The following is a 23482-nucleotide window of genomic DNA, read 5'->3' as shown; positions in this document are numbered from 1 at the left end:
CGGAAGTTAGACATCCATTTTTATCTAATTTCTGCTTAATTAAAAAATGTTAAGTCGAGATGGCCCAGTGGTAAGAACGCGTGAATCTTAACCGATGAACGTGGGTTCAAATCCGGGCAAGCACCTCTGAATTTTCATGTGCTTAATTTCTGTTTATAATTCATCTCGTGCTTTTCGGTGAAGGAAAACATCGTGAGGAAACCTGCATGTGTCTAATTTCATCGAAATTCTGCCACATGTGTATTCCACCAACCCGCATTGGAGCAGCGTGGTGGAATAAGCTCCAAACCTTCTCCTCAAATAGGGAAAGGAGGCCTTAGCCCAGCAGTGGAACATTTACTTTAAAAAATGTTAATTTCAATGTCCTCGGTCTACAGTGGTGCCGTTCTGCCAATGAATAGCGCTCATAAAACAGCTCTTATTTTATACATTTCGGTGTATACTTTTTCAGGTGAAGAGTGAAGACCCACATGAGATTCTTCTCATGTCCTCCAAACTATGCGAGGAGAAAATTATACACATTATTAATTCTGCATCATTAAAGTACATTACGTCGAGTCATAGCCTCAATGGACCATGAATTAAGACGTATTCTCTGGATTACATAATTATTATAGCAGAATAAATTCACTGTATTTTAAGCCAGAACTCTAGTTCTAGCCAGGCCTTCTAGTATTTTACACATTATTATGGCACATAAGCATTTTTACAATTATACATTTTGTAAAGAAAGAAAGAATATATTAATTTCTACTTTCCAAGTGAGCTTTTGGACAAAAGTAAAATGAGACTTATTCAATGAGTAGAATGCATTGTCATATTTTGAAAATAGAGCTGGCATATAAACTTGGACTTAGGGACATCAGACGTTACATTACAAAGAAATAATAACTGAAATGATGTGCTTTATAAGACGGCGCACTTGCGGGATGTATAAGAAATAAGAAGGAATGCGTCACCCACCATGGTAATGCTGCACTGTCAATTAACAAAACTAATATCTAAGCTTTTTTATATTACAATTGTATCAGATAATTGAACGGATTTATTTTTAAGCACATGTTAGTTTACTTTTGCTATGATAATAATATTATGTACATTATTGTAAATGGTACCATACTTAAATAGTTTTCGCTATCTAATAAAGATAAAATGGTTGAAATGGTAAAATTACATAAATGAAATAACTATTTCATAGTAATTTCGATTTCGTATTTTGTCTGAAGTTGTAATTTTCACTTTGAATAATGTGGCACATCTGTGACTTAGTATACCAGAGTCAACTATGCTATGATAAAAATTGAGTCTGTATATGCTTAACTTTATAACCGACTGCGGACTGACACGTTTACACGCGAAGTTGTGAGCGTCGAACTCATAATACTTTTAAAAAAAATAGACTGATTAGATTACAAAACATTTTTGTTTTTTAACAGTATTTTTAGAAAACATTAAGGATGGTTGGAAGGAATGCTAAACGTTTGCTAAAATATGTTTCCGAACAAACTCTTTATTCAACGAGAAATTGTAAGTAATATTTCTTATTTTAATGTTATGAGTAGGTAGTCATATAAATTATATAATTATTGAGTTAATGTTAGTGTTTCGTTAAAATGTAAAAATGAGAAGGAATTTATAATTAAAGAAACCGATCGACGAGCGGTATCAAAGGTTATTAGCGGTATGAGCTGTAATTTGAGTATATACTATAAAGTAGCAGAAAAATGTTTTTTTTTTTTATATATAAACATTATATTATTGCATTTTTTGTAAGAGATTAATAATCATATATTACTCAAATTTTTAGGTATTTACCTTTAATGATAATAATTTATGTGGTTAGGACATACATAATGAAAACAACATTTTGTTAAAGTAAATATTGTCAATAAAGGCTTAACATTTGTCAGTTTTCAAAATGAATTAAAAGTTCTATTAAAATGAATTATATAATAGGTATAGGTAATATTTAAATTTGAAAATGAATTGAGAATGATTAACATTAATTATTATTTTATTGTGTGAAACCAGATCTGATATTATGATTTATTTTTTGTTTGCTAATCTTTACCAAAATATATGAAATAATATCTATAACACATATTTAATTTATATTTGAACATTATTATTAAGGTATGATCAATAAAATTCTAATTACTGGTTGTTTCTAGATGCAACCGCAAAAAGAGTGGTTGCATCAAAACCTGTGGTGGAGATGGACGGAGATGAGATGACTCGGATTATTTGGGAAAAAATTAAGGAAAAGCTGATATTTCCATATGTCAAGGTATGATTATTTCTAAATATTTAACTATTAGCAACAACCTAAATAGTTATGGACATAAAATACATTAGTCTTGTTAAAGCCCATTAAAATAAATTGAAGTATCAATTACTTTTCTTCACTAGCATTGTATAAATACTCAGTTCTTGCTATGACTGTTGTATATACTTTGATTACACAAAAAGAGTAGATATCTACTTGTAAAGAGATGATGAAATTGTAATGCAGATATAAATATGAGATGTTTTAATTCGGTTTCAAGGTTATCACTACAGCAATATCCGGCTCCATTTATTACTATAAAATTTATTATCAATGAATAAGAAAAAAATCACCTAATTGTCATCGTTCATTTAATACTTACAGAACATTTATTTTAGAAAATTGGTTTAGTTTATCAATGTACAATTAAAGATAATCAGGCTGAGCCTGGTCCGAATGTTATCTTTGTTCGTACCTCTGGGTCTGGTTGTGTAATCTAGTTTGAAAAAAGCACATTAATCTTCTGAGATCCTCAAATCTTTGCTAGGGCAGTGCATGATTATCCAGAATACACCCACTGAGCTGTTATTCTGGCTCCAACGAATACTTTGTATGCATATCTAGTAAAAATGGTGAGTGAGCCAATTTAATTACTGGCACAAGGGACTAATAACTTAGGTTCCATGTTTTGTTACTACCACTTTATGCACCATCACCAGTAATGTATTCACCAATGTGAGCTGTGCCTAATACTCCATATAATGTAATTGTTCATGGGTAAAGATAATTTCAGAGGGCTCATCTGCTTATGCATAGTTTTACTCATAGTAAAAAAAAGCCTTGGCAACATGTATTCTCTTATTTATAATAATAATAAAATCATTTATTTCAACCAAACAAGTATCATAAATACAAATCAATAGTAAAAAGACAAAAATTACAATAATAAAAATCTGAATTAAATTTAAAAAGGACATCAATATTTAAATTCACTATAAACCGAAACGAAAGAAGAAAATCTTTTTAGTAAAAGTCCCATGTCTGCTATAATAAGGTCATGAGTAAGCATGCAAGAAATTATGGGATGGGAATAAATTTATTTGCTATTAAACACTTGTAACATTGAGCTAAAATTGCTCAAACTGCATAACTTAAAATACAACTTTATTAATATATGTACTTATAAGAAGTTATTTGTTTTGTTTTAATAAATGTTTTCAATATTGTACAAAAATAATATGGTTAAAAATAAAAATATTTATATAAACATAGTACTAGATTTTATTCAATTGCTACTATTTTATTTTATATCTTTTAAAAGGATACATATTTTAAATAATTAATTTTTTTATAAAATGCTGAAAAAAAAAAATTGTAAAATTATTTCATGTGTCAAATCATAAAACTTGATATAGGTAAGTTAATAAAATATTTCCTTTTTTTACTTATAATTAGGATTCAGTTCATGTCTACCACCTTGCTTTCCAAAACCAAACTGCAAGAAATTCGCGAGTGTATATAGTGCCATCCACAAATATTTGTAAAAAAAGCAACAAGTTTTCTTCACATATTAACTGTATAAATACTGTTAAGATTTTTTAAACCTGTATGAGGTTTCATGTTATCTTTCTCGCTCCTCCATCCGCTGTAATTTTTTTAATTTTGATATTGCTTAACGGCTAAAAAAACTTTGCAAGTGGCCTACTAATATATCGTAAATTGTTATTCCAAATAGTGGTCTTAGTAGAGTGGTTACATATAAGATTGTTTTGTGTAATTGATTTATTTTGCCCGACGCGAAGTTCGCAATGAAATTTACAAGTCACTCCTATATTTTGGGGTCAACATCCCCATATATCGCATTGCGCGAAGTTTTATAAGCTTAAGTCCAAGGAGGTTGATGAAAGTAGTTTTATCGGAAACCAGCTTTGGAGGACATTTATTTTTAAAAACGAATCCATTTGACGATAACGACTCGTTTTGGATGTTATTGAATTATTGTGCCTGGTAAAAAATATTCTTTCATTCCATTCAAAAATACGTTTGTGTTAATAACATGATAATGTCTTTATATAATTAATTAATTAAATTTTTTATCGTTTTACATTTGTGGTATCCTACTATCCTATACCATCTACCCTATGTATTATAATATTCTTTTCTTTTGTAGAATATTTTTACATTCAAAATAAAAAAAAACAACAACACAAAACATTACTTAGCTCATTATAATATTACTATCGTAACAAAAAATGTTATTTGATTTCGACTTCGGCCAAAAATTGACCTTTCGAACAAACAAACAATTCTTGTTTAGATAGTTCATAGATGAGGCGGGTAGGTATTTATGTATTATCACTAATGTAGCTATCATCGAGTTTTATGTGACTTTCTTATCATAAGTTTATTGGAGCATTGTTAATACAACTAATAGTAAATATACGTATATACCTATGTATTGTATATTGTTTTTTCGAGAGCCAAAATAAACATTACATGAGTAGCAACTTACAAATACGTTTAAATGGATATTTCATTATTTGATTAAACCTGAAAGTTGAAACTACCACCGGTTCAGAAACTGGATTCCACTGAGAAGAACCGAGAACTAATTACTAACAGTAGTAAAATATATCCTGCATAAAAATCAATAAATACTAATTGACTATCACGGACTTAAATCGTATTCATATATATTAACTATCCAGGTGGCAATATTTTCATCGGTATTTTATATTTCATTCTATGTAACACAATTTTTATAAATGACAAGATTAGATTAACAAACTGGGGAATTCCTTGTTATACCTTTATCACTAAAAACTTTGGAAACATTGTTTGGCTCAGTTTTAGTTCTTATATTTATTTATTGATAACATTCATGTCAATAGTTTTTAATAAAATACCAAATTTGAATTTCGATTGAAGATGGGAATGATTGCAAAATATTATCAAATTCCAGCTAGAATGTCTATATTTCGATCTGGGTCTGCCTCACCGTGACGCAACTGAAGACCAAGTAACCATAGACGCAGCTCACGCCATTCTCAAACACAACGTCGGTATCAAATGCGCTACCATCACACCTGACGAACAGCGAGTTGAAGGTGCATAATGAATTTCTAAAGCAGTACATTCATAGCCATCAAAAGATGTAAATCAACTATCGGGCTCCTTCTGAATAAGTCTATTATAAAAATAAACATCATTTTGCATTTCAAGCCAATATTTTTTCACAGATGATATACAATTGAATTTTTTTTTATCTTAAACTTACCGATGTGAATACAAAAAAGAATAGGAGATAAAAATAAACTTAGTAAGTTAGAAAAAAGAAAGATTTTTGTATTACTTGATCTAGAAGAGCTTATGAGTTAAGTTAAACTTACATTAAGTTCGACTATTGTGGTATAAATGGCTTTTATATTTTTTTAGAATTCAAGCTAAAGAAAATGTGGCTGAGCCCTAATGGAACCATCAGAAATATTCTCGGTGGTACTGTATTCCGCGAGCCCATCCTTTGCAAGAGCATTCCACGTCTCGTTCCTGGATGGACTAATGCCATCGTTATTGGGCGTCATGCTCATGGAGACCAATACAAGGCTCAAGATTTTGTTATTTCCAAACCCGGCAAGGTACATTGTTCTTTTTATACTTCTACAACCTCAATTATAAACGTTGTTAAGCGGGTCTAGTTATATTTTATTTTTTCTTTTTCTTTCATCATTGATTTGACATATGAAAGAAGAAAACAACATCTTTCGACAATGTATATTAAATGTTTAAAGAAATAATCAATCATTTGTTGTGTAGCTGCTATTTATTTTAACGTTTCCTTTTAACAGATGGAGATGGTTTTTACAGGCCAAGACGGTACTGTAGAGAAACGTTTGTTGTATGATTACAAATCCCCTGGCGTTGCTATGGGCATGTACAACACTGATGAATCAATTCGTGCTTTTGCACACTCCAGTTTTCAGGTAAACCATCTACTAGTTGCAATGTGAATGCGAAAATATATTAATCGCTTTGTCTTAAATTTTCTATTATTTTATAGGTTGCGTTGCTAAAACAATGGCCGTTGTACTTATCAACTAAAAATACGATCCTTAAACGTTATGATGGCCGTTTTAAGGATATCTTTCAAGAAATTTATGAGAGGTATTTTTAAATCAATTTTTTATTATATATTTAAGATATTTTAGTCTAAGGCCTGTTTATTTATTTTTTTAGTGATTATAAAAAGAAATTTGAGGATGCGAAGATCTGGTACGAGCATCGTTTAATCGACGACATGGTAGCGCAAGCTATCAAAAGCTCCGGTGGTTTTGTGTGGGCCTGTAAGAATTACGACGGCGATGTTCAATCTGATATTGTCGCACAGGTACTTTCACACACAATTAGATATTAGGCTGAATTATAAGATTTTTTCACTAAAAGTTGATTATTTTGTTAGGGCTACGGTTCACTAGGGATGATGACTTCCGTGCTAATGTGTCCCGACGGGCGCACGGTGGAGTCGGAGGCCGCGCACGGCACCGTCACGCGCCACTACCGCATGCACCAGCAGGGCAAGCCTACTTCCACCAACCCCGTTGCTTCCATCTACGCCTGGACGAGGGGTCTCATCCACCGCGCCAAATTAGATGGAACACCTGAATTGGCACATTTCGCCAACGCTTTGGAAGAGGTCAGTAAATATAATTTAATAGAATAGATTGTACATTTTTGTATTAGTTTGAAATATTAATACGAATATATAATTGTATAATATATAATTATTTAAGTAATGGAAATAGTATATTATTTTATTTTAAATATTTTGTTGATACACAGATTCTTATTCTTATGAAATATTTTGTTCTCAATTATGATATATAAATATAACAAGCAGCTTCAACATCATTACTAATTAACTAAGTACATATATACTTATTTGTGAAAGTGATATAGAAACCACGAAAAGGAGGAATGATAATGTACATATTATCTTTGTTCATTATTTTATCATGTAATTAATAAACCACGTGTGCACAACAGATAATGGGTTCATATTATAATATAGAATATCATTAAATATAAATCCATTTATTTATTACATAATAACAATTAATATCCTATTAAAATATAAAATTTGTCATATAGTTTTTCACTCATCAGATATTCTACCGCAAAACAGCAATACTTGATATTGTTGTGTTCCGGTTTGAAGGGTGAGTGAGCCAGTGTAATTACAGGCACAAGGGACATAAAATCTTAGTTCCCAAGGTTGGTGGCGCATTGGATATGTAAGCGATGGTTGACATTTCTTACAATGCCAATGTCTAAGAGCGTTGGTGACCACTTACCATCAGGTGGCCCATATGCTCGTCCGCCTTCCTATTCTATAAAAAAAAAAAAAAAAAAAATGTATTAGCAGTTTTGTAAATTTTTCGTTATCGACTATGACTGTAATAAATTAAATAAATATATAACCTTGATATACTAAACTTGAATAATATATTTACAGGCTTGTATCGAGTGTATAAACAGTGGCAAGATGACCAAGGATCTAGTTATTTGTATTCATGGATTAGCCAACACAAAGGAGGGAATGTACTTGAACACGGAAGACTTCCTTCAGGCCATTGCAGATCATCTTGAGCGTAAACTTACCAAGTGAAAATACATTTGAATTCGATATTCATATAATCAGCTAATACAATTTAAAAACCTTTTTTTTCTAATTAATAATTCATATTTGGTGCTTATAATTTTTTTTAGTACTATTTTTATATAAATCACAAAATGTAACTTATTATATTGGGACCATGAGTGTATAGTTTAATTAATTTGAAATGAAATTATTATATTGTGTTTTAAATTGATTTTAATGATCTTCATTGTATGTGAAGAAAAGTTATTCCTCTAGGTCTGGGTGCTATTTTGTTAGATTAGAATGCTTAAACAGAAATATTAATGTAGTGTTTGTATATACTTGAAGATTATAACTTTAAATGCATTTAACAGTACAATAAAATAAAGCCACCACTTATTCCACTTGTTTTGAATGCACTTCTGTTGTATCTTTTTATATAAAAGATTTATTACATTGTAATAATAAAAAGAATGAAATATGTTAGTTTTTTTATTTCAGTAAAAAATATCCTGTTTTAAAACCAAAACTTATGTTATATAGGTGAAGATGATGGCGCTGATCGGCATAAATCATACGTTAATAAAAACTACAAAAACATATAGACAAATGAATACACCTAAAAGTTATAATTTTAGCAGTACTCTGTATTCAGAAAGATTGCGTTTCTTTCTGCTATGCGGGTAACTCTGACGATGTCATTCCGGTTGTACAGAGTACTCGGGACAGAAACCCAAAATCTTAGGTTCAATCAAATTTAAGTAACAACAACTTTTGCTTGTAACATCGTGAGGAAAATGGAATGTGTTGTATAATTTTTTAACGTATGTGTAATCAACAAGTAACTTTCATAATTTAAATAATATAATCATTTTGAACAATCCATTATACAACCAAGTAATATAAAATTATTACAAACTAGCATTTTGCCCGCAGTTTCATCCGCGTAGTTACCGTTTCCGTGGATATAAGGAGATAAAAAGGTAGCCTATGTTACGCGCTGATAATGTAGCTTTCCATTGGTAAATGATTTTTAAAATTGTTTTAGTGGTTAAGGCATGAAAGCGTAACAAACAAACTCAGATTCGCATTTATAAGATTAGTTAGGATTACTTATTAATAATTATAAGTTTTTGGAGCATATAATTTACATTAAAAATTTGTGTACAAAAAATACGGAGATAACGTCGCACATTTATGAAAAAGTCAAAGTATTATTGTTTCGATTTAATTAAAGTTTGCTTAACGATACAAAAACAATAATAGCAGTCGATATGCATGAGTAACGGAAAACATGTTGCCGATTTGTAAATTCAGAAAAAAATGCCTCATTTAAAGCAGATACACGTTACTTTTCTTATACACTTATCCTTAAAACGAATTTCGTTGAGAATGTATGATTGTATTTATAATTATGTCGATTTATTAAATTTAGTTAAGAATATTTTTTATTGTTTTTCTAGTAGTATGTAATGTTAAGAATTAGTTTTAAAATTACTAAGAACAAACAATGGTAACATAATTGTGATTTGTCACTTGTCCAACAAGTGTCATTTGTCAAGTGATACAAGTAATAAGTAGGTACCTAACTGTTTATTTGAAGTGTAATTTTAAAATTTAGATTTTCAACGTGTTATTTCGATTAAAGAACTTTGCAATAGTTTAGATGTGTTTTATTATTACATTGTTTATAGTAAATAATAAAAAATGATTAATATTAAGTTTTTAACATTCATTTTTAACATTATAATATTTGCTCGATGTAACAATAATATTGAATCTTGTTTAAATGAAGACACATGCGGCGAAAATTTTAATAAATATAGTGAAGGTATTAATATTATTTTTCTGAAAATGCAAAAAAACACTAAAATTTACTAAAATTATTTTGTTCTTACTTTTATATTTTTTCAGAAGTCAACAATTGGACTTCCAAAATAAGCAATATAATACATTCCGAATTACAAGCATTTAATCCATGTGTGAGAACAAATTGTAGTTGCCATAAGAATGTAATAGAAAAAGATTTAGAACCATTTAGTAATGGTATTACAAAGGAAATGTTTGATCTTGCTCAAGCTAAAGGCACAAAATATCAGGTATATTTTATTTTAACTCATACTTATACATATATGTTTGATAATTTATATTAATTAAAATAATTTTCTCAATGTTCCAAATAATTATTTGTTATTGTAATTTCAGATTATAAATGGCAAATTGTATCGGGCTAAAGACTGTCACTTTCCAGCCCGATGTGCAGGAATTGAACATTACCTTAAAATATTAGCACCTAAGCTTCCCGATATAGAATTGGCAATTAATACGAGAGATTGGCCACAAATTAACAGAGCTTGGGGGCATAAAAAGGCACCAGTATTTTCATTCAGTAAGGTTAACAATTAACTCTCTTAGGATATAATTAATTCTTGAAATATTTTTATTACTAAAGCTATAGTTGTTTTCTTTATAGACAAAAGATTATTATGATATCATGTATCCAACTTGGAGCTTTTGGGAAGGTGGACCGGCTATACAGTTATACCCCACAGGTATTGGCCGTTGGGACAAACATAGAGTATCTATATCCACAGCTGCTAAAGAGTAAGACGGAATTATAATGATAATTTTTCCATTTCTATTATAGATTTTTAAGATATTGTAATGCTATTTCTTATCTATTTAAGATGGTCTTGGGAGAAAAAAGCAGAAAAGGTGTTTTTTAGAGGATCCAGAACTAGTGAAGAAAGGGATAGCTTAATTTTACTGTCAAGATCACATCCTGATTTAGTAGATGCTCAGTATACTAAGAATCAAGCTTGGAAGTCAGATGCTGTAAGTCTTAAACTATTTTAAACACAAATATTAAAGTACTAAAATTTGAGCATATATTGACAATATTATTCTATCTGCACTTCCATTGAAGATAAAGCTATACACAATCAAGCAATACAATTGCTTTGATAATGGCAATGAACTATATACTTCATTGAAATTTCAAATTTGTTATTTTCAGGATACACTTCATGCCCCACCAGCCTCAGAAGTATCTTTTGAAAATCATTGTAAATATAAATATCTGTTTAACTATAGAGGAGTTGCAGCCAGTTTTCGTTTGAAGCATTTATTCTTATGTAAATCATTAGTCTTCCATGTTGGGGATGACTGGTTAGAATTTTTTTATCCATCTTTAAAACCTTGGGTCCATTATGTTCCAGTTAGCCCAAAGGCAAGTAAAGAGGAAATAATGAAATTAATACATTATTTTAAAAATAATGATTCTGTGGCTAAGGAAATAGCAGAAAGGGGCTTTGAACATATATGGAATAATCTCACAGACAAAGACGTTAAATGTTACTGGAGAAGACTACTAAAAAAGTATGCAAAACTTTTAAAGTACACTGTCACAAGGGATGATGATCTTAAGAAAATATAGTGGCTTTACAGGTATAAAGAAAATTTAATAATAATATGAGTTTTATTACATTATCAGTTTTCATAAGGATTAAAAAATATTTTTTCTACAAACTAATAAGTTCACTTAAACTAAAGAAATTAATTAAATACATTGTATTTTAGAGTTGCTGGTGTTGACAAACATTTTTAAGCATTATCTCGTATTTAATTTTTTAGATTTTTTTTTATTACTTTAATACAATGCTAGTGAATACAATTTTGAAGAATTACATGAGATAAGAAACTTAAGTTCAAAAGATGAGATCCATAATAATATGCAATAAGGTACATCTATATCTACTGGGTGAATCTCAATAACTTGTTATAGCGGTATATGTCCTTAACTGAAGTCACGATCAGGAAAGACGGCGGGTGCGACCAGGGTCCACACGTAGAGGCCAACGCACAGCCACGACGACGTGATCTTGATCCACATCGACGCCACATTCTCCTTAGATAGCTGAGAACTTGGGCTAGTTGGACAAAAAATATTTACTTGATCTCTATTTAATATATATTTTTTATACAATTTTCGTATATTTATTTTGACTTATTCGAATGTAATCTATATGACGAACATATAAGAAATATTGTAATGTAAATGCAGTATGGCTTTTTTTATTAAGGTACATATAACGATTATGTACAGTATACAGTAGCAGCCTATTTATGCTGGGCTAAGGCCTCCTCTCCCTTTGAGGAGAAGGTTTGGAGCTTTTTCCACCACGCTGCTCCAATGCGGGTTGGTAGAATATACATGTGGCAGAATTTCAATGAAATTAGACACATGCAGGTTTCCTCACTATGTTTTCCTTCACCGTTAAGGATGAGATGAATTATAAACACAAACGATTATATGCTTACTACATATTTTCCGACATCCAACCGTATAGATCTATATATTTAATCATTAAAACGGCGCTGCAGTTGCAAAATTCCATGTCCTGTAAAATTCCAAGTCCTGTAGAAAGGCATACACGAGAGCGGATGCACAGCGCATTGTACAGATTGGTCATGACCTTGTTTCGCATCCTAGGGGCTCCCGTAGCTTCTGGCGTCTGACCAAGTCTGTGCAAAACAATTTCTGCCAACCTTCGCTGCCACCGCTCAGAAATCCGGACGGATCACTAGCTCACAGTCCGCAAGAGCAAGCTGATCTCCTGGCTAAACTCTTTGCCGACAATTCCGTCATCGATGATTGTAGTGCACTGCCACCTACAATACCTGCATGTGGCCATACGATGCCTGACATTAAAATCAGGCAACGTGATGTGCGTGCGGAGCTGCAATCACTTGATGTACGGAAAGCTAGCGGTCCCGATGGAATACCAGCCATAGTGCTGAAGAAGTGCGCAGCGGAGCTGTCTCCTGTGTTAACGCGCCTGTTCCAACTTTCTCTCTCTTCGGGAAGTGTGCCGGAGGCTTGGAGAAGAGCTAATGTGCAAGCGGTTCCCAAAAAAGGGGATCGGTCTGACCCGGCAAATTATCGGCCAATAGCTATCACCTCAATACTTTGTAAGGTGATGGAACGGATTTTAAACAACCAACTGATCCATTACCTAGAAGATCACTGTCTAATTAATGATCGTCAGTACGGGTTTCGACCAAAACGGTCCACAGGTGATCTTCTAGCGTACGTAACGCACCTCTGGGGTGAAGCTATCGACAAGCATGGAGAATCGTTGGCTGTCAGCCTCGATATCTCCAAGGCTTTCGACAGGGTCTGGCACAGAAGTCTTCTCTCCAAGCTACCGGCATATGGTCTGCCTGCTCAGCTATGCACCTGGATTGCCAGCTTCCTACACAAGCGTAGCCTTCGTGTTTTAGTAGATGGTTGCGCTTCACAATTCTATGTAGTGAATGCTGGGGTCCCCCAGGGATCTGTGCTATCTCCCACACTCTTTCTTTTGCATATCAATGATATGCTCTCCCTTGGGAACATACATTGCTATGCAGATGATAGTACAGTGCATGGTGGATACCACGGACGCGCAGTGGCTGGGCGGGCGGAAACTGAGGAGAGGCGGGAGAATCTTGTCATTGAACTCGATAGGACGTTAGATCTCATCGCCAAATGGGGCTCTGATAATCTTGTTGAGTTTAATGCCAAGAAAACACAGGTATGCGCTCTCACGGCGAAAAAGTCAACATTTTCCCCTCTTCCCTCCCTCTGTGGTACTCCGCTGGTGATGCAAAGCAAAATCGCCATGCTGGGGATTGACGTTCGCTGCGACCTTAGTCCATGGGATTACATCGAGGCTGTTATAAAAACAGCTTCACGGAAACTCGGAGTTCTGAACAAGGTGCGGCGCTTTTTCACGCCACAACAACTGTGCCTGCTGTACAAAACACAGGTACGGTCTTGCGTGGAATATTGCTCGCACCTTTGGGATGGCTCCGCTAAGTACCTACTTGAGGCCTTGGACCGGTTGCAGCGACGTGCCGTACGCATTATTGGCGACGTAAAGGTCACAAACACCCTTGAACCTTTACAATTGCGTCGTGAGATAGCAGCACTGAGCGCTTTCTATCGACTGTATCACGGCGAGTGCTCTGAGGAATTATTCTCTCTAATTCTTGCTTCCCCCTTCCTTCTTAAGTCCACGCGAGCTGGTTCTCGATGTCACCGCCTAACTGTGACATCAATTCCATCGCGAACAAAGAAATTTGGCAACTCCTTTCTTTGTCGCACTTCCAAAAAATGGAATTCCTTACCAGCTCACGTATTCCCCTCCTCTTACAACCCGGGTTCCTTCAAACGAGGCGTGAAGAGGCATCTTGCGGGCCGGCAAGGCGAAGGCGGCTAGTGCAGAACGTTTTTCCTGTCTGTACTGGCCGTCGTCGCGTTTGGACTCTACTATCACTTACCATCAGGTGGAGTAGAGTCATTTGCCCTCCCGGCGATATAAAAAAAAAAAATATATATATTCCGTGACATGTTACCAAATTAACAAAATTTATGAATTAAGCCAATAAAATCGTAAATTTTATAAAGTACAACTTTTGATCAATGACTTTTTGGAGTTTTAAATTCTCAACTCACAATTCTGACTTCAAACAAAGAATAAAACTGACGGAGCACGTACAACTTGTAGGTTAAGCAGATAAGGAGTACTAAGACAAATTTAACAAGCATACGTACTTGTACCAATTGGTCAGTGTCATCATGATATACAAGCTGGCGAGTGCGAACACGACGTGGAAGAACGTCCAGGAGTAGGCTACATCGTCCCCCTCGTTATCGAACACCTTGGTCTCCTCCCGCCCCGCCTCCCCACCGTCGCCTTCTATAGAATCATAACCTGCGCTCAGTGAGCGTACCGACATGCAACTATTAGCTTTCTTTGGTAAGCAGACCATGCTGACAAGCTTACGCTACTCGCGACGGGCACTTTTTAAAGTCTAATGATTTTGGTTTAAATGATAAGTAAATATACGAGCGCATTGATACCTCTCACCATCATGTGGATATGTAGTACAAAACATCAATCTACACATTTATTCAAAGAAATCTTACTATAAATATTATTTATTATTGTATAATAAGGCATATATGGGCTTTTTCAATTAATAGAACGAGTTTCACTCGATATGCGGGTTAACGAGTACATTTATCTTTAAAACTAACATCAAGTTTTATGATTAAATATAACATTTTGTAGTATAGGCAACTCCATACCGTAATTTAATCCCAAGTTACGTGTTAATTGTAATATTGATATGAAATTCGAAGGATATTTATTAATAAGCAGAAGAACCTCCTTCGTCTGTATTTTAATTAATTTCATATTTATGTGAAACACTTCATGATTATGGTTGTCTAATGAATTATGACTATTCAGAGTTGCCACATTATTAGTAAAATATTCATGATTTTCTCCTGGAAATTTGGAGTTATATATACTTAAAAATTATCATGTATCATATGAATGATACAAATAATAATTTATTATGAACAGATCACAATATGTTAAATTACAAATATTTGGTTTACACGCCAATTCATAGTTAACGATATACATTCTAGATATTTCGTTGATATATTTTTGTATTATATATATTTTACTTACAATACTTTAGTAATAATAGTATTTTTTTAAATTACATATAATAAACTTTCCTATCCCAGTACTTTTACAGATTTAATTAAATTGAAAGATTTTTTCAAAGTTTGTAGCAACTCTGAATAGTATAACAAAATGATAAAGCAAGGCATATTAATTAATATTAAAATAGCAATTTTTTATTGTCTTAATTAGCAATTCTATTGATGTTTTAAAAAGCGAAATAGACATCCTTAACCAATCCAATACTAATGATACCCTGGTTAGACTTGACACAATCTATCTATTGGGTACGTATAACTTTACCTTCGTTAGCAATGAGCCCTCCTTGGCCTGCGTCGCGTTGCACCGCGTTATGTTCCCAGGGAGTGTATCATGAGTTAGTATTTTATATTAAATTTTAATAATATATACATAAATTTAGATATAATCCGCACGCGTTGAGATTAAAATGCCACTTTTTGAACTAAGACATGGTCCGCCTGATAGTGGTAGCGTCAACAAATACGCATCGATGACGCGAGAAAATTATTACTTGTTTGATAGTGTGAATTTTCGCTCATTATTTGCTACTGCATTATTTTAGAGATGTTTATAGTTGTACAATTATATTAGTGATAAGAAATTGATTAGAATAACAAGTAGAAATACATACATTTATTTATACGAAATATTTCCTGTAGTTGAACATACGTAATCACCTACATAAATATCTAAACAGCGAAATCGGCTCATATGCTATTACCCTTTTGAGTTTGACATAGTCGAACAATTATTTTTATGTTTAGATTTTTTTTTGCTAACGCTCCCTTGCTCCGAACTGACACTTTTGATATTATACTTTGACAAAAGTTCCATCCCATTCTCATAACGCGCGGATTATATACATGCTATTTGAAATCGGTAAAACAAATGGTTTTATTTCAAATAATTTTACTTATATGTCATTGTATATATATAAAAAAAAAATTATTGATATTCATTTGTATTGATTTATAATTACCTCCACTGCCTTCCTTTGCAAGAATATGGTCCGACATAGTAATCTTCGAGGAAGAAGAAGCTGTTCTCACACAAGAGTACAGAACGCTGCATACCCATATAACAAGACCGATGATAGATTGCTTGTCGAAGGATGACTGTGGAAAAATAAATAAGCTAAACAATCAAATAAAAAATAAATATAACAATAAAATAAATTGAAATGTATAAAACACAGCGAGGTTTATTTATATAAAGAGATTATCCATTTTGGGCTTGACGTGAACAACAAGTTCAGAAAAAAAAAACTGATATGTAATTTTATTTGCGTTAATATATAAAGTGAACAATCTCCTTTAGTAGATATTTTGAAGTAATTAAACAGTGTTATTAGGAAAGGATTTCAATAGATTTACTATTAACAAACAACAAAACGGAAAAAATAAACGTTTTCTCACATGAACTATCCATAAAATTTCAATAGATGTTATATTAAACGTAACTGAATAACGTCAGCAAAAAAAAAAGAACAAAGTTATTCGAAAGTTGAAATTATTTGTTCCAAATAAAATTATTTTTGCATACAATTTCAAAGATTAATTTAAATAATGATATTAGGATGATGATTCTATTACATCTACTATTTATCCAATATTTATATAGATATAATTTCAATAGATATTCTATATCTTTCAAGGGTATATGGATGTTTTATTTCATTTCATATGGTGTATGTAATAAATATTCTTACACATCTAATACCTATTCTACTATATATTCGCTATTTAATTTTTAACAATAAAACCTACTTTAATTTTTTGTAAAAAAATAAAATTAACAATAATAAATGTTCTTCCTTACAATAATATAAATTGATAAATAAAAATTTATAGGGTCACAGAATTATATTAAAGTACAATAGATGAATAAAAAGTGTAAAACTATAGTTGATTCAAAACGATACAATACTTGATATTAAAAGAAACAAACAATTCGCTCATCGAATGACATATTTATGTTACAAAAGAAAATGTTTATAAAAACGAGAAACATCACAAGCGACTACTTACAAAACTTCATGCATTCAATCGATTAAAAATATGAACAAACAAACATATATAAATGAACAGCGTTATATCGTGTACCGTTTATTAAAAAATATATCTACTAAAATTTAATATTAAACTTAAATGCTGATTATATAAATGTTTTTATTTTGATGCTAAGCACTTTATATTTCGATCGAAAAATTTTGCACACTCATAAAATAATTATAAAATATAATTAAATATAAACGTGAGAAGTTTATGTAAAACGTGAGAATGGTTTCAAATGGTTTCAAGCAGGATTCAATGATGTCGCCACGATATATACGTACCCAGTAAATATCTTCTTTAGTCTCCTGGTTGTGCGTCAGTAAATATAATATAAAATACATTCTAATAAAATATTATTTATTTTTCATTTTATTTGTGAAAAATAAGTACATAATATATACATATTTTTAATAGATACACAGTTAGTTTTAACCAAAACATTGATAAATACATTTTATTAATATTTCCAATTTTTATGAAAGAATAATGTTCATAGCATACCTCGTTCGTGGTAGAAATGCTGGCATTACATTCACCAGCAGAGTTGGACAGCGCTGACCAGGTGAGGTACATCACGTAAAGTGAAACTACTGCGGATTGCAAAAGACCGGAGCGCGGTTGATATTCTTGCACTGAAGGCAAGATAGATATAGCGCTCGCAATCACCACCAGGATGAGGTTGAAAGAAATGAAGAACTTGGACAGATCACATCCATCCGGCTATAATATAAAATATTAACAATTATCACATCAATACAAGACCTACAATATATTTTTCTTAATATATTTATAAAAATAATCATACCTTAGTATAGTAAACATAGAGAAGAACTATGCCAGTAAGTGTGAGAGCATAACATGATAGCATGGCCAACAACAGCGCCGAGTACCAGCCACGTGATTGCGATTCTTCATAGTTGGCTATAAAAGTGTAAAATAAATAATTACATGGATAATAAATTAATATCAGTTATTAATTACAAGCCGAAACAGTGGTTAGAACACGTGAATCTTAACCGATGATCGTGGGTTCAAACCCGGGCATGCACCGATGAAATTTTCATATGCTTAATTTGTGTTAATAATGAATCTCGTGAAAAAGCCGAGATGGCCTAGCGGTTAGAACACGTGAATCTTAACCGATGATCGTGGGTTCAAACCTGGGCATGCACCACAGAAATTTTTATATGCTTAATTTGTGTTAATAATTAATCCTGTGAAAAAGCCGAGATGGCCTAGTGGTTAAAATGCGTGAATCTTAATCGATGATCGTGGGTTTAAACCCGGGCAAGCACCACTGATTTTTCATGTGCTTAATAATTTGTGTTTATATTTTATCTTGTGCTTGACGGTGAAGGAAAACATCGTGAGGAAACCTGCATGTGTCTAATTTCACTGAAATTCTGTCACATGTATATTCCACCAACCCGCATTGTAGCAGCTTGGTGGAATAAGCTCCAAACCTCCTCAAAACGGAGAGGAGGCTTTAGCCCAGTAGTGGGACATACACAGGCTGTTACTTATTTACTAATAATTAGAATAAAACATATACTTACAAACCCATTTTTCAGCCCATGAGTGTGCAAAGTCTATAATCAATATTAGTTGGATGACAATGAAACAGAAGCCTCCTATCATACCAAACACCATCCAGGTTGAAGCAAACTGTCCTTCAGGTATGAAGAAAGCACCGATGATACCTCCAATAACAACCAAGTATTTGATTCCCCAAAACCTTGAAACATTATTATTCTATTAATATATTTATTTTTAAGTATTATTTTTGGTCCATTAGATGCGACACGTGAATTTTTAACGGAGATCGTGGAAATCCGGACAAGCGGCATTGACTTTCATGTGCCTCATTTGGTTTTATACTTTTATGGGTCATTTCAAGCTTTTGGTGGTCTAGGAAACCATTGACCAAATGTGCATTCGCTGTTCACATTGGAGTAGGGTGATGGAATTAGCTCCAAACATTCTTCTTGAGAGAACGATACATTTGCTGAATAGTATGATATTTATAGGTTGTTAGTCTACTAACTTTACAACCAATCTCAAGAATAATAAATAAAGAAAGAATCCACTACAAACAGCATATTATGTGCACAAACTCAGATGCACTCTCTCACTCTCCTATACCGAGGGATCAGCGATCCGAAACGACCGGAAAGAGTTCAGGCGCAGGTTCAAACGGCTTTAAGTGCTTTCCGAGGCATGCGAGTGGACACATTTCCAACATTCAGACTCTAGGCTGCTACTGAGACTCTTTGACTTGACCTGGGCTTTGAACCCAACACCTTGGGACTTTGCGGCCTTATATCTATAGAGCCACTATACCAACAAGGCTGTCAAATATAAATGTGTATTTTGCCTGATACATAAAAATAAAAATCAAAGCGGTAATTACCCATTTTGTATACCAGCTCTGGGATCCTTTGATGATTTCACTCCAATCATTATCAAAGCCATGAGAACGAAAAAGAGACATGCTGCAAAACAAATCCTGAAAGAATATTGTTTTGTTATAATATACAATTTCAATAAGATATGCATAATAAACTCATAAATTTAGTGTATTGATTAGTCAAAATCAATATTGACTTATATAATTATGTAATATTAATTAGTATTAAGGTATTTTTTTTTATTCTAATAAAAAATTGATCAGAAGTTGTCCTAAAGGACATATAATTAAGGATACATTACAATTAATAGTAAAAAATATATATCATATAAATCTAGCAAAGTGACCTAGAGATATTCATATATTAATATTTTACTTAGTGCTACTTTGTGTAAGCCTCGGGGTAGTTTGGTACTGTAGAGTGTTCCCACACAGCACAAATTCTACCACCAAGCAATACAAAACAAAACAATATTTAGTATTGTTGCGTTCTGGTTTGAAGAGTGAGTGACCCAGAGTTACTACAGGCACAGTATAGCTCCCAAAGTTATTGATGCATTCAACACTGACTTGTGGTATAACTGTGATGTTAGGTTAAGTTATGGTTAATATTCCTCATAATGCTTGAGAGCCAAGGTCTAATGGTGATCACTTTCCATCAAATTGTGATCATTGTGATTATGATCACTTTCCATCAAATGACCCTTCTCCTACCTACTATATAAAGAAAATATTTAAATATAAGGAAAAAAATTGTAATAAAAAATCTTATGTATAAGAATATGTAACCACATAAATAAATTTGTTTTCATATGTAAAAGAAAAAATAACAATAATAATTTAGAATATACCTGTATACTGCCAAGTAACCAACAGCTTGATCACAATCAACTTTAAAATTCCCTGGAACTATTCCAGTTGAATTTTCACAAAATGGTACCTGAAATAATACTTAGAAGATTAACATCTATATAACTTACAACAATTATTCATATTCTATTTTAGCTGCTATAGCTATTTTACCTAAAATAATATTATTTTGATGGATGATCTTTATTGATATAAAAGTGAAGAAAAATGGGTATTGCTATGTCTCCTATATCTCTTTTAATATTAAACCGAAAAATGTTGTATACATTTATATAAATTGTTTAGTGTTACTCGGATATGGCTTAAAGCATTTGACTAAAATTTTGTATTTAGATAAGGTTTGCTATGTAAGTTTATAAACTAAGCATCATTCCAGGAAATAATTTTTTTACACAAACAATTTTTTTTTTCTTTCTTTTTATAAGAACCGAGTGAAGCTCAGTTCAAAAGTTTAAAACTAAAATACCTTTTTCATTTGTTCATGCAATCCTGGTGCAAGTGTTACACATGCTACCACCATTACTAATAGCAGCATCAGGGTGTACATGAGGCGTGTGGAAGTGGAATTGGCGCATGATGGACACGCTGAGCAGCACAAAGAGCATGCAGCACTACCACAGCAGCATGCCAACTGGAAAGAAAAAAAAATTAAGTAAGGACATTTTTAATATGAATTTACATCGTGGTATGGTTTTCTGCAAGCCCGTATATTCAGGTAACAACCACTTGTCATATATTCTAGTGCCAAACAGCAATAATTTGTATTATTATGTTCGGATTGTAAGTGTGAGTGAGGCAGTGTAACTACAGGCACTGACACACTATGTCCCTTACATAGGATCTTATTCCCAAAGTTGGTTGCCCATTGGCAATGTATGGAATGTTAATATTTCTTACAGCATCAATGTCTATGTTAGTGGTGACCATTTACCATCAGGTGGCCCATTTGCGAGTCTTCTTACCTATTTATATATATCATTATGTGTGTGACCTTTAGATTCTAAACTGTCATTTTTACTGTAAGAAATGTTCAATAACCTTTTCAATTTTAGTTGAAGACTAACTAGAAAAAAAGGAAATTTCTTTTTTAGGAAATAAATTATAAAACTATCACTTAATGACTCATTATCAGAGGTTCAGACAAAATGACTTATCAAATTAAATTAGTATTTGCGTAGGTTAAAGATAAAAGGTTAGAGTTGAAATAATCTAAAATATATTTGAACTATAACAGGAGTTCAATGGCAGAACAGTAGGAGTATTGTTAAATACAAATCTAATATCGAAAACCCCCGAACTCTATTTTACCTAGAATACAACAAAAATATATTTTATTTTTATATAATTTTACAGTAAATGTTTTTTAAATTATACAGCTAAGGTATGCAATTAACAAAGATACTACATACAAGTTACATTTTAATTTAGTTTATATAATTTTTAAAATAAATAATGCAAATAACTACAGTAACAGTACAGTAACAGCCTGTTAATGTCCCACTGCTGGGACGTTGCTGAAACTAGCCGACAGATGACATTCCAGAGCCTAAACTTTTCTACGTGGCTGGACCGTACTTTGTTGCTTATTTTTGTATGCAAGTCAATTAAAGATACCTCAATAGACCGCACTCCCTTTACTTACTGTAGTTATAGTATTACTTATTGTAATTATTTGAGAAGCCGAGATGGCCTAGTGGTTAGAACGCGTGAATCTTAACCTATGATCTTGGGTTCAAACTAGACTTGCGCAAACTATGTCATTGAGAAAAAAAGAGAGATATATATCTTTTCGCTCTGAGGTATATTTCACTCTTTTATATCTTGCTCAGAGTGAGAACAGGATGAAGTAAACAAATGTACAACAGAGCGAAAAGATATATATCTCTCTTTTTTTCTTAATGACATAGTTTGCGCAAGTCTAGTTTGAACCCACGATCATAGGTTAAGATTCACACACATGCACAGGGTTCTAACCACTAGGCCATCTCGGCTTCTCAAATAACTACAATAAGTAACTTTTAAAATTATAAAATTACTTATTCAACATAACATATAGGAGAATTTTCAGCAGTGCGAAAAAGAAATTCGTAATTATTATTAACATAATAAAGGTCTTATTATGTTTGTATATATTAAAAGTAAGTTTCTTTGTTTGTATTATTAAGCCAATATGTATATAATTATATGGCTGTGTGGTAAGACATTCGTCAAAACATGTTAACATCAATAGATATTAAGTTCATAGCTTTTTATTTTTTAAAAATTTGATTCTTGTGCGTACGAACACTTGAAAGACGTAATGATATTGATTATTTATATTCTTGCGGAAACTTCTTAAGGAAACTAGAAACCTTCCAAGCAAACCTTCAAATCAAATGTTCATAATCTTTTAATTGACAAAGAATTATTGATTTGTCTTACCTGAGCCGCTGAACAAAGTCCTAATACGGCACCCATTGCAAATTAGAAGCAACAATTCTAAAACTCAGTTTTTATTTAAAACTCAATGATTAAAAACAAATTGGTTAAAAATCAAGAATCATGACTAATAGTTTGAGAAGGTAGGTACTAGATACTGGATGAATGCAATTTTATAAATATGACTGGAAACTGAAAATTGACAACTCTGACATTGACGTCCAGATTGTTTATGTGATGATGCTAATGTTGCTATTTAAATCAATAATTTATATTTTGAAATAAAGT

General features: G+C 32.3%; 3 protein-coding genes across 8 annotated transcripts; 2 read left to right on the top strand and 1 right to left on the bottom strand.

The window, feature by feature from the left end:
- Positions 1 to 1344: 1344 nt before the first annotated feature.
- Positions 1345 to 8355, top strand: LOC126778766 (isocitrate dehydrogenase [NADP] cytoplasmic-like). The gene is made up of 10 exons (XM_050502394.1): positions 1345 to 1362; positions 1437 to 1527; positions 2172 to 2287; positions 5229 to 5373; positions 5702 to 5901; positions 6112 to 6246; positions 6324 to 6427; positions 6500 to 6650; positions 6723 to 6956; positions 7776 to 8355. The coding sequence occupies exons 2-10, from the start codon at positions 1458 to 1460 to the stop codon at positions 7926 to 7928; spliced, it is 1308 nt and encodes a 435-aa protein (XP_050358351.1). The 5' UTR covers positions 1345 to 1362; positions 1437 to 1457; the 3' UTR covers positions 7929 to 8355.
- A 1188-nt stretch (positions 8356 to 9543) lies between these two features.
- Positions 9544 to 11379, top strand: LOC126778771 (O-glucosyltransferase rumi homolog). Its single transcript, XM_050502409.1, has 6 exons — positions 9544 to 9732; positions 9816 to 10000; positions 10107 to 10295; positions 10375 to 10505; positions 10589 to 10736; positions 10918 to 11379. Exons 1-6 carry the CDS (start codon positions 9609 to 9611, stop codon positions 11335 to 11337), a joined length of 1197 nt encoding a protein of 398 aa, XP_050358366.1. The 5' UTR covers positions 9544 to 9608; the 3' UTR covers positions 11338 to 11379.
- LOC126778690 (probable serine incorporator) lies at positions 11378 to 23398 on the bottom strand. Of its 6 annotated transcripts, XM_050502312.1 has the most exons (12): positions 23198 to 23398; positions 21243 to 21407; positions 20758 to 20846; positions 19910 to 20005; positions 19056 to 19234; positions 18305 to 18420; positions 18001 to 18219; positions 17781 to 17804; positions 16425 to 16560; positions 15728 to 15754; positions 14500 to 14644; positions 11378 to 11830 (listed from the first exon to the last, which is right to left on the bottom strand). In XM_050502312.1, the coding sequence occupies exons 1-12, from the start codon at positions 23231 to 23233 to the stop codon at positions 11698 to 11700; spliced, it is 1365 nt and encodes a 454-aa protein (XP_050358269.1). In that variant the 5' UTR covers positions 23234 to 23398; the 3' UTR covers positions 11378 to 11697. The 6 variants fall into 6 exon arrangements, with proteins under 6 accessions (XP_050358269.1, XP_050358276.1, XP_050358290.1 ...); XM_050502319.1 differs by lacking the exon at positions 15728 to 15754 and having other exon boundaries at positions 14500 to 14659; XM_050502333.1 differs by lacking the exon at positions 15728 to 15754.
- Positions 23399 to 23482: the final 84 nt, after the last annotated feature.

The sequence above is a fragment of the Nymphalis io genome, chromosome 2, assembly GCF_905147045.1.
Source record: "Nymphalis io chromosome 2, ilAglIoxx1.1, whole genome shotgun sequence".
Lineage (NCBI taxonomy): Eukaryota > Metazoa > Arthropoda > Insecta > Lepidoptera > Nymphalidae > Nymphalis > Nymphalis io.
This window is presented reverse-complemented; position numbering and strand designations above follow the sequence as displayed.